Below are 15,524 nucleotides of genomic sequence, written 5' to 3' on the forward strand. Positions count from 1 at the left end.
AGAGGGACTCAGTACCAATAGAGTACAGAAATACACCCATATGGAAAAACAGCCTGGAGAACTCCAAAACCTAGAAGGTATGTGAGCTCACTGAACAAAGAGTTCCCCCTGACTCCTTTCCTTCCTCTCCTCAAACTATATTGCTCTGTAACTGCAGAAGTTTGGTGGGACAGTCTTGTCTGCACCAGCATTGCCTCTTTTAAATACATTGACTTAATATGACCCCAGCCTAGATGTATATATTTTGTAAACTGGCCACACTTGCTCCTTTATCATTCCCATAGTTGAGCTATATTACCTTACTTTCCACAATAACAGCCATGGAATTCGTGTAGTCTATTCTACTCACAGAAAGAGAAGATTGGTGTTGGGGAAATGTTTGCACCATAAAGGACCAGCCTTTAAACTAATCTATCAGAAGGAATCACATATTGAACTTTGCCATGTTCCCAGTTCTAAGGTAGGTACTGAAGAAATATTAGCATCCTTCACAGCTCTAGACTGTCTCCAGGGACAACCACACTGGCTTCCTAAACTTAATTAACCTATTAATATAGAGAGGGGAAAGGAATTGTGTGGGAGGACCACACAGCTCAACCTCAATGTTCTCTTCTCCCATCCTGTTTTGCAGATTACCACAGGCATGAAGTTCAATTCACTGCAGTGGGGAAAACTTCTCTCTTGGACTATAAAATACTTCATGTCATTGATGGCGTGAATGTGTGCATCTACGACAAAAAGAATAAGCAATTGAGGGTCAAAGAAGCCTGGATCTCTCTGGCATTAGGGGAAGAATTTATTAAGGAAAAGAAAAAGGTGATTTGGGAAAGTGAAGTATATTTCCATTTGGCCCTCAAGTTTTTACTACAGAATGATACTTCAAGCCACAGTAAGTCAGACCAACTGAATTCCATCAGAATCCCTTTCAATCTCTATCTTTGTTTCTCTTTTCCTTGATTACTGATCCCATCACTATGAATCAAAGAATCAAAACATAACAGCTCTAGAACTGAGATTTCAGAAGCCAACTGGTCCAATCCTGGCATTTTACAGATGAGGAAACTGAGGCCCAGTGAAGTTAAGTGACTTGCAAGTCCATACCTTTCAGCTGAGTATACAAAGGCTGAGATCACTGCAACTTTCTTCTCTGAGGAAAGGAAAGCATACCAAATTATGGATAGATCTATGAATACTTAGATTTTTATTTTATGTCCCTATGGATTAAGTCATAGGCTCATGTTTGAGTTTTTCTGCCAAATAAATTAATATCTCATTCCCATCCTTATCTTCAGGGGAGACAGAGGAGTAGGACCCAAAGGGAAAAGATTTCTACATATTAAAGAACAGTTCAAACACACTGTGTGTTTGAAGAATTATATCTTGTGCCTCATGCCACAGCAAATGGTCATAAGGATTAGTTAGTAAGGCTCTTTTTCAACCTGTATATCTCTAGCACCTAACACAAAGAAAGTATTAAGTTAATGTCTGATGAATGAGATTTGACTATGTGCATATTGCTTCAAGCAATTCTGCATCATAGGGTAATAGATTCAGAGATGGAAGAGACCTTCAGAGCAAGGGAAATTTGGCTATGATCTTCAGACTGTGGGCAATATTTATGTTACTGCCAGCAGGAGCTAATGTAGATACAGGCATAACACATAAGATGTTCTATCCTTGAAAAGAATTTAGAAGGACTAGAGCAACACATCTTTACTCTCCAGATTCTCAGGGAGAAATGGAATATTATTTTTTTAAATGATGCTTCTTAAAATAGAAAGCAAGAAGAAGCAAGAAATGCAAGGCATTGAGGCAGCATTAAATAGCTTTAAACAACACAAAGACATCATAGCTAGCATTTCTAGTACACAATTGAATAGTAGCAGTGTTTCACTCCTGATCTTATCAGAAAGGCTTCTAGTTTATTGCTATTAGAGACAATGTTTGCTGCTACTTTTAGATACATGTTATTTATCATTTTAATGTTCCATTTATTCAAATGACCTTTAGTATTTTTTAAAACCTTTCATCTTCCATCTTAGAATTGATACTAAGTTATCAGTTCCAAGGTAAGCGGTAGGCAACTGGAGTTAAGTGATTTGTCAAAGATCACACAGCCAAGAAGTGAGAGAGGTTAGATTTGAACCCAGGATTTCCTGTTTCCAGGCCTGGCTTTCTATCCACTGAACCACCTCACAGCCCCTCTCTGGTGTTTTTTTTTTTTTTAAACCCTTACCTTCCGTCTTGGAGTCAATATTGTGTATTGGCTCCAAGGCAGAAGAGTGGTAAGGGCTAGGCAATGGGGGTCAAGTGACTTGCCCAGGGTCACACAGCTGGGAAGTGGCTGAGGCCAGATTTGAACCTAGGACCTCACATCTCTAGGACTGGCTCTCAATCCACTGAGCTACCCAGCTGCCCCCTCTGGTGTTTTTTAAAATAAGAATGTCAAAAGTTTTTCTGCATCTATTCATATAATCATTTGGTTTCTGTTGGTTTTCTTGCTTATATTGTCAATTATACTGATAGTTTTCTGAATATTGAACCATCCTTCCATTCCTGATATAAAACCAGAGTATACAGCCATAGTATGTGATCCTTGTGAAATATTGTTGTAATCTCCTTTTTAGTATTTTATTTAAAATTTTTTGAATCAACATTCATTAGGTAGATTTGTCTATAGTTTTCTTTCTTTGTTTTTTTTTCTCTTCCTGGCTTATGTATCAATACCATATTTGTGTCATAAAGAGAATTTGGTAGTGTTATAAATAAAATATAAATATAAAAATAAATCTAAATAAATAAATATATAAAATAAAAATAAATAAAAATAAAAACTAATCTAATCTAGGCTAATCACTAGATTTATAAACATTTATTAGTAAAGAGAAAGAAAGATAGAATTAAGGTTTCCAGCCTTTCTAACTTAGGGTAAAAACCCAGTCCCCTATTGCAGATAACACACTCAGTTCCCTCTGAGCCTCCACTTGTCAGATATCAAGAGATAAGAAAGAGCAAGCCCAGGCAGCTAAGAACTTTCTCTAACCTTAGTATAACTCATCCTCAAAAAGGTGAAAGAACCAACAGTGGAAATTCTCCCCAAGATCTCAAAGCAGGGACTGTGGTTTGCTGTGGTAGAACTGATCAGAACCCCAGAGGGAAGGGACCACTCCATCTTAGAGTCTGTGATAGAGGAGAGGAAGTGAAGGCATGATGTGACAAACACCCTACATATTGTAAAAAGTAGATTTAGAATAATTTAGTGAAAGCAAAGGTAAGATTCCAAGAAGTACAATGCTTCAGGTCAATTCAATGCAGGAGAAATGGAGATGAAATTTTGAAGACACAAAGGAATGTCTTAAACTTGGGGGAAACCTTTTAATAACTAGAGTTATTCGAAGTAGAAAGGGCTTCCCTGAGAGTCCTCTTTGTAAATCTGAAGATATACACAAAACAAAATAATGCCAGTAAGGAGAACAATGACATTTATCTGAAGAGAACATTATGGATGCACAGAGAATTCATGAACCAAATTAGATCTTTAAAAAGAAATGTACAGAAGATAGAAACAAGGCCAATTTACAAAGAATAAGTATAAAAGTGGGACAGAGAACTGTCAAAATAGTGTCATGAATTATAAAGTTCAGAGTAACCTGAAGCTGCTAAGAGAAGGGAAGGACAACAGAAATGGGGGTGATTTTTAAAGATATAGCAAGAAGGGGAAACTAGGTAGCACAGTAGATCAGGAGCCAGGCCTGGAATTGGGATGGCCTGGGTTCAAATCTGACCTCAAACACTTTCTAGCTGTGTGACCCTAGACAAGTCATTGAAGTATCAATTCTAAGAGAGAAAGTAAGGGGTTTTTTTTGGGGGGGTGTGATACAAATATTATCACTTAAATCCTATTTCTATATTATTCATTTTTGTAATAGAGTACTTTTTAAAAATTAAAACCCCAAATCATATACCCATATAAATAAATGATAAATCATATGTTTTCTTCTGGATTTCTACTTCCAGAGTTTTTTCTCCAGATGTGGATAGTGTTCTTTCTCATAAGTCCCTCAGCATTGTCCAAGATTTTGTTTTGTTTTTTTAAACCATTACCTTCCGTCTTGGAGTCAATACGGTGTATTGGCTCCAAAGCAGAAGAGTGGTAAGGGCTAGGCAATGGAGGTCAAGTGACTTGCCCAGGGTCACACAGCTGGAAAGTATCTGAGGCCACATTTTAACCTAGGACCTCCTGTCTCTAGGCTTGGCTCTCAATCCACTGAGCCATCTAGCTGCCCTCAGGTTTTTTTTAAGTTAAATTGGAAGGGAAAACAAAAAAGATGAAAGGAGGGATAAAAATTTTGTGGGGAAATAGGCCAGTGATAAATGATAACAAACAGGTGTTACTACTGCCCAATTCTTACTCTATTTCTGTTTTCTTTGCAAAGGAGAATTATCTTTATGCCAGAAATGATATAAAAAATGACCAATAGGAAGTCAACATCCATGACAAATAAGGAAATAATAAAAGAACACTCAGCTGTCCTTAATGAAATGATGGCATCCATCCCCGACAAACTATGTCCTCTAGGGCTGAAAAACTATCAAATATATCTAGTGAGCCTTTGCCAGTGATAGTTATGGAAATCCACAAGATCAGAGAAAGCTGTATATTGTCCAGATTTTCTGAGAAGAGAAGAGCTTCTGCAAACTATAGGCCGATTAGTTGACTTCGGTTCATTGGAAGATTCTGGAATGCTTTATTAACAATATCTTTGAAGAACATTTACATAAAGATACCATGATTACAAAGAGGCAGTAAGCCATCAAAATGAACAAGCCTAATTTAATTTCATTTTTAAAAGTATAATTGAATTAGTAAATAAGGAGAATAATGTGGTTATATATACACACATATATACATATATATATATTACTCAGATTTAAGCAAAGTTTTTAATACCTGTTATCTTCTATATAGTATAAATTCTAAGTTAGGAGAGTAGTAAGGACCAGACAATTAGGGTTAAGTGACTTGCTCAAGGTCAGAGAACTAGGAAGTATCTGAGGCCAGACTGGTCCTTTCAATTCCAGGCCTGGCACTCTACCCACCATGCTACCTCTCTGTCCCTAAGCAAAGCTTTTAACAAAGTATACCTAATTCTTTCTGGGAAGAAGATGGAGAGGAATGAATTGGGTGAAAAGCACCTAGAACTTGGGGCTGGATTTTGTCAGATGAAATTCAGTGGTCAATAAGTATTTATTAGTGTCTGCTATCACCTACCTCTGGGGCTACAAGAAAGGAAAATGACAGACCTCACCCTAAAGGAGCTTACAGTCTAACGGGAGAGAAAACAAGCAAACATATGTACACGTGAGTTATATACGTGCAAAATAGGAAATAATCGATACAGGGAGGTACTCAAAATAAGAGGGAAAGGGAAAGGGATCCTGTAGAAGATGGGATTTTAGGTAGAACCTGAAGGAAGCCAGGAGGCAGAGATGAAGAGGGAGTGCAGGTACAGGAGATGGTCAAAGAAATTGCCCAGAATCATCAACAGATGGAGTCCTGTGTGTGTGTGTGTGTGTGTGTGTGTGTGTGTGTGTGTGTGTGTGTGTGCGCGCGTGCGTAAGGGTGAACGTGCTAGCTGTGCCCAAGTAGTTTAGGCAGAGTCATGTGGAGAAAGGATCAAAGTTGTTCTTCGCAAGGACAGGACTCTACAAATATAGAATGAGCCACATTGGAAGATGGTGGGTTCCGTCTCCTTGGAGGTCTTTGAGTGGGAGCCAGATGACCAATTTTCAGCTATGTCATAGTGGGAATTCCTTTCATGAATCCCTTCCAACTCTCAAATTCCATGAGCCTATGATTCACATTGAGGCCCTCCTGACTCTAAGACGGGCATCCCCTTCACCCCTTTGCTTCCCAATATCCCTCTATAGAAAACCACACAATCCAGATACTGGCAGTGTGCGAGCTGGATGGGGACATCGAAGTGACCAGCCAAGTCCGGATTGCCATAGATGGGGAGGCTTTCTTCCAGGTAGATGATCAAGCTGACCAGTGGGATTTCTTGAAGCCTTTAGCAAAGCAATTCAAATCCCTACTGAAAAGTCATTTCTGGACAGATCTGAGGAAACAAACAATGAAGCAATATTGTGTCAACATGATGAGGAAAATTCTGCAGTACTCGCCTGTGAAAAAGAATGGTGAGTCCTCATTCCTTCCCATCTCCTACCATGGGTCAGGCACCACCCCTGTGCAGAAGCTGGTATACAAAGCAGCGGCCTAGACTCTAGGCCTGGGTTACATTCAACCAAGAATGTCCTGGAGCCATCCCAGACTGGCTTGCAAGAGCTGATTGTTAAACTTCCCACTTGAGCATTTATCCCAAAGAAGTCAGCTAGTGGCACAAAAAATGGTTTGATTTATTGTTTGGATGATTGCCTAGACTTTAAAAAGGGGTGGAGAAAATATCTTAAAGGGAATTTTGTGTATTCTTTTCAGGGCTGGTTGTTAAACATTTACCAGCTTGCCTCTGCATCCACTTTGTTAGAAAAAGTCACTTCCATAAAATGGGCAGATTTGTTGTTCTATGCTTTTGTTTAAGTGAAGGAGGTCTTCCTGTGATGTCTCACTAGGGCACAGAGGTAACCCTGGCTTCTATAAGATGGTGACAGTAAATCCCAAGACCAAGCAATTCCGTTCAAACTGAGAAAGCCCCAGCCGTAGATGTGGAATAGCTGGGTGATGAGCATTGATGATCTCTTCTCTCAGGGAGCTCATGCTATAACTGGAGGAGGCAGCATATAGAAAAGGGTCAGCTTCAGGGTGTGTTACAAGGTTCAGGGGTCCTTGGGGTACTAATTCAGAGTGATTAAATGGGTACAGGTGACCTTAGGGTTCCCAAAGAGGACAGATGGGAAGGCCTAGGTGTCTACTGGGCTAACTTTCAGGGAATCTATTAAAACTGAGGAATCTTTCATCATACCAAATGAGTTTAGTTGGTGACTTCCTATTCATTCAAGTGCTGTGAACAGCTGTGTCCAAATCCAGATAAGGTGATGTTGGTGAGGAGGTGGGGATATGGGCTAGAAAGGGGTGAAGAAATGGCTTGAGGATCAAAGTATATAAGCAGCTCTGGGTTCTCTCTTTCCCCCTTCAGTGGGTAGGCAGGAGGGAGGGTCAGCCTGGAAGGTGGGGTGAAAAGGGGCCAGGGGACATTCAAGGCAAAGTTGGAGGGGTGCGCTCCCACCGAGCACTGTGGAACCGATGCTAACAAATCAGCGTGGTGGCTCATATTCTTCCAAGGTAGGTTTCATAGTGGCAGGCTTGAAGACGGTCAACTCAAGTAGATGACTTAAATAATAATAAATGGTCAGAGATGGTATGTTCATCATCTTTAAGGCCTGGTTTCAGAATTCATGCTCATTTGTGAGGTGGAACAAAAAGCTCCCCTCACCCCCCCCCCAAAGAAACTCTTTATGTCACCCCAAATTTCAGGAAGTAAGCCCCAATGTGTGAGAAGTGGGCGGGGAGGCAACAGTTTGAGAACTTGATCCTAAGTTCTGGTGCTGGCAAAAAGTCAAAATACCAATAGGTACCCCTTAGCAAATTTTTCATTTGGGGGAGAAGACTAGAGAGGTGATGGAAGTAAGAGAAGAGAGAGACAAGTGGCACATAAATCCTTCTCTCTTGAATTGTCTTCTCAGTGCCTCCACAGGTGACTGTGTCCCACCATGATGACCCAGATGGCAACATCACTCTCTCCTGCTTGGCCACAGGCTTCTACCCCTGTTCCATCCAGCTGCACTGGGAGAAGAATGAGCAGCTGGGGGTGTGGGGGCAAGAGAGGTCCAGTGGCACTCTGCCCAATGCTGATGACACCTCCTACCTTCAAGTCACCCTAGAAGTCCCTCCGAGTGACACAGTGACAGGCTATACCTGTGTGGTGCAGCACAGTGCCCTGGAGATGCCGGTTACATACCCTGGCAAGTGGCTTTTCCAATTTGGCTGAGTCTATCCAAAAAATTCCTGACCATGGAATATTGATACCCTCTATTGACCTTTTCAAAGGAAAATGGTCTCACTAAGCACAATGCCCAAGTGTCCTCCAGGAAAACTCCTGCCCTCATTTCCTTGTGGTCTTTCACCTCATACAGTCCCCACGAAGCCTCTCCCTTCGGAGTATCCTTGGCCTGTGGCCCTGGGCATCCTGGTAGCCTTCATCATAGTGCTGAGCTGTGCTGGGATCTTCACTGTATGGAAGAAGAAGACAGGTGTGTATGTGTGCAGAGAGGAGGAAAACATTCACTGTTCGAGTGCAAGAAGGGAAAGAGACAGAGAGGGAAATCATGAGTGAGGACATTACACTGCCTCGATGGCCTCACACGGTTCTCTAAAGGAGAAAAGCCACTGACTCTCAGAGCTGGAAGCCACATTGAAGGCTATCTAGTTCACTGGCGCCAACTTTCCTGAAAAATGCCCATCTAGCTTCCCCCAATGCCAGAGGATCCACTAGTGCCAACCTCCTCCCCTCCACAAACTATTTGTATTTCATTATTTTGGTGTTTTTTTGTAAAAAGCTTTATTGAAATGCTTTGTTTTTACAGTGCATATATTTACCTATTACTTTCACTTCTTGAGTGGTCTCTTATAGCAAAGTGAAACAGTTAAGACAACAGTAACATCATCTGAAAGTACATGCAACATTTTACTTCTTTAGTAACTCCTCTCTGGTTAAAAAACTCAAAAACAACCAATCCCAACCTAACAAATTATTTTCTCTTCCTTAACCCACCCCCACCCCATTGGAAAAAGCAAATATCTTATAGCAAATATGAATAGTCAATGAAAACAAATTCCTTCTATGTTTGTATACAAAAATATGTATGGCTTATTCTATACCCCTAACTGTCACCTGCCTGAAATGGATAGTATGCTTCATCATTGGTCCTCTGGGATCATGGAGAGTCATTGAACTTCTTGTATTGCTATTGTTCAGCCACATCTGACTCTTAGCATGGACCATATTGTCCATGGAGTTTTTCTTGGCAAATATCCTGTTATTTCTTTCTCTAGTGGATTAAGGAAAATAGAAGCTAAGTGTTGTAAGATTAAAAATTAATATCCAATACTCCAAGTATTATTTTTTATAAAATTTATTAATAATTACTTCAAGTCGAGGAAAGTAAAACCATCAGTAAAGAGAAGCTTCCAGGACTGTGCAAGCAAGAGAGACAGAGACAGAGACAGAGAGAGAGACAAAGAGAGCCCGGGAGAGAGAGGGAGAGAGAGAGAGACAGAGAGAGAGAGAGACAGAGACAGACAGAGAGAGAGAGAGAGAGAGAGAGAGAGAGAGAGAGAGAGAGAGAGAGAGAGAGAGAGAGGAAGACAGAGAGAGAGGGAGACAGAGAGACAGAGAGACAGAGTCAGAGACAGAGACAGAGACAGACAGAGACAGAGACAGAGACAGAGACAGAGAGAGATAGAGAAACAGACAGAGAAAGAGACAGAGACAGGCCCACAGAGAGAAACAGAGAGACAGAGCCAGGGAGAGAGAGAGAGACAGACAGACAGAAACAGACAGAGAGAGAGACAGACAGAGACAGAGAGACAGAGAGACAGAGACAGATCCACAGAGAAACAGACAGAGAGAGAGAGAGAGACAGAGAGAGAGACAGAGAGAGAGAGAGAGAGAGAGAGAGACAGAGAGAGAGACAGAGAGAGAGACAGAGAGAGAGAGAGAGAGAGAGAGAGAGAGAGAGAGAGAGAGAGAGAGAGAGAGAGAGAGAGGAGACAGAGAGAGAGGGAGACAGAGAGACAGAGAGACAGAGTCAGAGACAGAGACAGAGACAGACAGAGACAGAGACAGAGACAGACAGAGATAGAGAAACAGACAGAGAAAGAGACAGAGACAGGCCCACAGAGAGAAACAGAGAGACAGAGCCAGGGAGAGAGAGAGAGACAGACAAACAGAAACAGACAGAGACAGAGAGACAGACAGAGACAGAGAGACAGATCCACAGAGAGAAACAGACAGACAGAGAGAGAGAGAGAGAGAGAGAGAGAGAGAGAGAGAGAGAGAGAGAGAAAGAGAGAAGAGGGCAGGGTTACAGAAACATCTTGAAAATGTAAGGATGCATGGTGAGGACAAAAGGAAAGGGACTCTGGGAGATGAAGTCCAGGGGTACAAGATTCTAATTACACAGTGTTTTGCCTGCCCAGGGTTATCCAGCTATTAAGTTTTGGGGCTGGATTTAAACTTGGATCTTCCTGACTCCAGACCCAGTGCTATATCCACTGAGTAATCAAACTACCTATATTTATTATAGATCTTGCAATTTTCAGAGTAGTTTGTGTTTGCTATTATTAATACATGAATCATTCTGATCTGCTCATTTCTTTTTCTATCAGGTTATAAAAGTCCTCAAAAGTATTTGATTTTGTAATTTTATGTTATGGGATAAATTATTCTTCTGTTTTTGCTTACTTATTTTACATACTTTTTATTCATTTGAGTTTATTTATTTTGTTTTCCTGTTACACATTCTATATATCCTTAAGGTTTCCTTATAATTGGAATTAGAACATGGACTTTGTGGGTAGGGATCAATTCATTCTTTGAGTTTGTATCTCTATTTCCTAGTACCTTGAGTTCCAACCTGGCAGAAAGTCAGGGTACTTGATGAAAATTTCCCAGTATATCAATGTCTTTCTTAAACCTGGGTGCCCAGATGAAGGCTGACAAAATTTTTCAGAGAAAATGGATAGAGTACAGTTGGATTGTTGCCTACTTGTTCCTGGAAGCTATGTGTCTCTTAATGTAGCCCAAGATGCAATTGTTTGTTGTTTTTTTGGTTGGGGAGGGGGGTGAAACATCTTTTTACTGATTCATATTGAGTTTCTAGGCTACTTACACCCCCTCTTCTGGATATATTTCTCAGAATAATTGCTATGTATCCATACTTCCCCCAGCTTGTATTTGTAAAGTTAAAATTTTTTATAACCAAGCACAAGATTTTTCACTTATCCCTATTATATTTCATCCTCTTAGATTTAACTTAATGCTGTAGGCTGCCAAGATCTTTTTGTTCCTGGCCCTGTCTATCAACCAAAGATCTGAGGGTCATATTATCTGCACCATTAACCAAATCACTGATTTAAAAAACATTAAATTATAAAGGATCTAACACAGTTATTTCTCATTGTGAGATCAAGATAGAAAGCCCCTTTCATATTGTATGATGATAACTACTTGCTAACTAGTGTTTTAGGTTGACTACATCACTACCACATCCAGAAATTTTGTAAATTGGAGCCTGATAGACAGCACGTTAATAATCCTTCCCACTTTTGTCTTGAGAATGCCTGCCATAGTGGCCTCCATTTCCTTTCTTCTCATTCTCTTGTTAACTTCCTATGGTGTGGCTTCTGTTGAACTGGAAAAAAAAAACACAGAACTATTAAATGATCAGAAAAATCAAGTCTTTAATGAGGAGAGGGGTTTGGTTGGGGAGACACATGATGGTCCACATGATGGAACTGAGATCAGATGTGTTTTTACCTGAAGATGAGATTGAGGGAGCATTGCTTTCAGATGTTTCATGGCCCATTCCCAGGGCCTCTAAATTTCTCTCTTTTTGCTTTTCAGGTCAGAGGACTCATGAGCAAGCTACTATGGATGGTGAGGGGTCCCTGCTCAGAGGTTTGGAACAGAGCAGGGGAGGGAAGGAAGTTATCAGTTGTGGAGAACTCTGGGGAGGATCAACATCAGCTAATGGAAATTTTAGCATCCTAATCTCACTCCTAATCTGCAATCAGGATGTCTCCCCAGGGAAAGTGGAATACAGACATAGAATCTGACCCAAGGCAAATAGGTGTCAGTGAATAGAGTGCTGGCTCTAGAGTCAGGAAGATCTGAATTCAAATCCCACAACAAATACTATCTCTGTAACCCTGGGAAAGTCATTTAATCTGTTTGTCAGTTGCTGGAAATAACAAAAATGGGAATAGCAATAGCACTTACCTCCTAGATTTGTTATGAAGCTCTAATGAGATGTTTGTAAAGTGCTTAGTACCTGCCTATAACATGTTATTGTTCATTCAATTGTGTCCAACATTATTTTTTTCAATGAAGTATTCTTGGTAAGGATACTGGAGTGGTTTGCCATTTCCTTCTCCAGTGTGCCCCCATTTTTCAAATGAGGAATTTAGACAAATAGTGGTTAAATGACTTTTCCAGGGTCACACAACTAGTAAATATCAGAGGTTGAATTGGTACACAGATCTAGATTCTAGGCCCAATGCTCTATCCACTGTGCCACCTAACTGCCCCCCTAGAACACAATAGGTGCTGTATAAGTGGTAATAATATAATAATAATATTATTAACATCATCATCATTATTGTTTGCCTTTTTCTGGGTGGAGGTTGTATGGATAATTCTTCATATGTTTCTAGAGCAAGGGAAAAACCAGTGTTGTTGTTGTTGTTTTAGGTATTCAGCTGAGCACTCAGACACATTGAGATATACAGCCTTGCTGCTTGCTCTGAGAGACCAACCCAACATTGGCAACGGATCTACTATTTACCTCTTCCATCTATACAAAAGGCAATTCTGCATCAAAACAAGAGAATCCCTTGACATCAACTAGACTGCCTTAAAATCATGCTCTAGGCTAAGCTGTCTGCATGAGCAACTGAGTCAATTCCTGCTTTTTTCCCTGACTGGATGACTTTCCTCGCCTCAACTACTCCCCAAAGTGTTTGGAGAAAGTATAGTTTAATGGAAAAAGAACTTGGTGGCAAAGAAATGGAAAATGAAGAAATGCCCATCGATTGGGGAATGGCTAAAGAAATTGAGGCATATTAGTATAACGGATACTACTCTGCCATAAGAAATTGTGAGCAGCTTATTTTTTAAACAACATAGACAGACCTACATGAAATTATAAAAACTGAAATGAATATAACCAAGAGAACATTATATACAGCAACAAAAACATTCTCAAAAATAACTTGCATGACTACCTCCCGAGAAAGAACTGCTAAATAAAACCAAGGAAGACAAAATTTTATATAGACACACATCTTTTCCTCAAATGATGTCTTCACTAGTACAGGGAGGAGAAGAGGGAAGGGAGATCCCTGGGAATTTGAATGAAACAAATAAATACATTTTAAATTTTAAAAAGAAATAAAGAAAAAGAACTAAGTTCTAGGTCAAGTTCCCTGAGTCTTAATCTTAGATCTGACAGGTATTGCTCTTATGACCATGAACAACTCACTTAATCTCTCCAGGCCTCAGTTTCTTCATTTGTAAAATGGCAAAAATAACTTGGCAACCCTAATGATCTCGCATGGTTCTAGTGAGGAAAATGTTCCATCATCCTTAAAGCATGACATAAATGTGATTTGTGATTACATTAATAGAGATAGCATGATGGAGTAGATAAAGAGTAGAGCTCAATGCCAAGAAGTTCTAGTCTCACTTTTGAAACAAACAAGCTGTGTGATCCTGGGCAAGTAACTTCCTCCCTCTTTCTCTAGGTGATACTCCAAGACTACAATTCTATCAATAGGAACAACGTTTTGCAGAGGAGATACTGACTGGCATTAGTAGGAATAATTTACAATTTACTCACCTAGGAATTCCCTCTAGCCATTGTGGGGGACTAAGGGGCTAAATCCCCCCCCCAATGCTTTTCCCTTTTCTCCTGAAATTCTTGTAAAGGGTCATGAAAAGGGCACAGCTTTGAGAAAGAGAAACCTTGAGATAAGGACATTGAGGCAGAGGATTATTCCCTCCCTGGTTCCAGTCAAAATTATTTTTGTTGGGAGGGCAGCTGGGTGGCTCAGTGGATTAAGAGCCGGGCCTAGAGATGGGAGGTCCTAGGTTCAAATGTGGCCTCAGACACTTCCCAGCTGTGTGACCCTGGGCAAGTCACTTGACCCCCATTGCCTAGCCCTTACCACTCTTCTGCCTTGGAACCAATACACAGTAAAGATTCTAAGATGGAAGATGAGGGTTTAAAAAAATTATTTTTGTTGACCATTTGATTCCCATAATGAGTTACATCAGTAGAGAGTAGATAAATATACATATTGCTTCTGGCTCTGGGCAGCAGAAGCAGGAGCTGAAGCCTGAAGCTTGTTGAAGGAGAGCATGATGGAATAAAGACTATTAGTAACTTGCTGGTGACGTGTCATTCCTTTTAATTCTTTGTTAACTCTCACCACTCATCTCTGATGAGACTCCGTTGCGACATTCCACCCCACAAAATATCTTCATAAATCCCAATAAGCCATGTAATCGCAGGTCAGTGCCAAATCCCTAACTCTGTGAAGTCTCTATTTGAGGCCATCTCCTCCCTGTTGCTTTAATCATATTATTATCATGATATTTTAATTCTCCAATGGATCTATGATGGCTAGGGTCTGTGTGCTCCCTTCAATGGTGCAGGTCACAATCCCTGCTGAGTGATCCCTATCAAGAAAATTTACCCAAATCCTCTAAAAAGTCATCTTGTGAAGTCATTGGTCCTCTTCAAAAGTGAAGGGTGAACAGCAACCTCTATTGGTTCCATATTCTTATTATCATAATAGCATCTCATATTTAATATCCCTGCCTGAACCTTAGTTTCCTCATCTGTAAAATGAGAGGATTGAAGTGGATGCCTCTGAGACCCTTTCCAATTCTAGATTTATATTAGGGTCCTCAGACCTGTGCCTCTTAACCAAAGGCAGTTTTTACTACTCCAAATTGAGCCTCTGTGGAAAGAAAGTGCTGGAGCTAGGGATCAGTCTGAGGAGTGTGAAGATTGGATTTAGCTCTCTCCTGATTGTAGCAATGAAGATACTTAGCTCTTCCTTTATTGGGAAGATTGAATTGTAATCCACAATCTATTTTTAGATTTTAATCCCCAAAAGGTGGTAACTCAGTATTTGAAGTAGATCTACCCATTTTAACTACAAAAGGTGTTAAGTAACTACAAAAGGTATAATCTAACCAAAGAAGGTGAAAACTAAAGAGTGGGCAGTCCTGGAGAGGAGCATCTGCTGTGATTAGTAGATGTGAAATTTAGGGGAGGTGACACAAGAGAAAAAGGTCTTTAAAAGGAGTATCAGAAGCCAGAAGAAGAGATTCAATTCGAGATTCAAGTTGGATGGAGGATTCTCTGACTCAGAGTTGGTCTCAGAGTAGAGACTGGAGACAGACACTTGAGGAGCGATCAGAAGACAGACACCCAGACTTTCCATTTAGATGGTCATCATTGGTGAGTGAAAGGCTGACTTAGTGACCCCACCTTTCTGGAGGTGTGAAGCCTTCAGGAAAGGCCCATCATCTTGAGACTCTCTTTCCCTGGCTGGGGCTTAGAAATTTCTAACTGCCTCAGAGGAAGCCAGAGTTTTTTCTCTGTCTCTCATTCTTTAATATCTTCCCTCTATTGTAAATAAACTACCATAAATTCATTTTACTTTAGTAATTCATTTGGGATTTAGAAATTTAAATCTCTGGTGACCACATATTATG

The 15,524-nt window shown here is 40.4% G+C and overlaps 1 protein-coding gene across 3 annotated transcripts in view; it reads left to right on the forward strand.

Annotated features, from left to right (window-relative positions):
• The window catches only part of LOC103094634 (zinc-alpha-2-glycoprotein-like), a 61,422-nt gene extending 47,237 nt beyond the window's left edge, over positions 1-14,185 (forward strand). The window contains exons 3-8 of one of the 3 annotated variants that reach the window (XR_008915609.1): positions 3-77; positions 632-889; positions 5,932-6,198; positions 7,702-8,268; positions 11,643-11,675; positions 12,489-14,185. Coding sequence is in view for 1 of the 3 variants with exons in the window: in XM_056813863.1 (XP_056669841.1) it covers positions 41-77; positions 632-889; positions 5,932-6,198; positions 7,702-8,006 (867 nt within the window). In the remaining 2 variants the exon portion in view is untranslated. Of the gene's footprint in view, positions 1-2; positions 78-631; positions 890-5,931; positions 6,199-7,701; positions 9,744-11,642 lie in introns of those variants that run through there. The other 2 variants (XR_008915610.1, XM_056813863.1) reach the window with 2 other exon arrangements.
• Positions 14,186-15,524: the final 1,339 nt, after the last annotated feature.

Source organism: Monodelphis domestica, chromosome 1 (genome assembly GCF_027887165.1).
Source record: "Monodelphis domestica isolate mMonDom1 chromosome 1, mMonDom1.pri, whole genome shotgun sequence".
Classification (NCBI taxonomy): Eukaryota; Metazoa; Chordata; class Mammalia; order Didelphimorphia; family Didelphidae; genus Monodelphis; species Monodelphis domestica.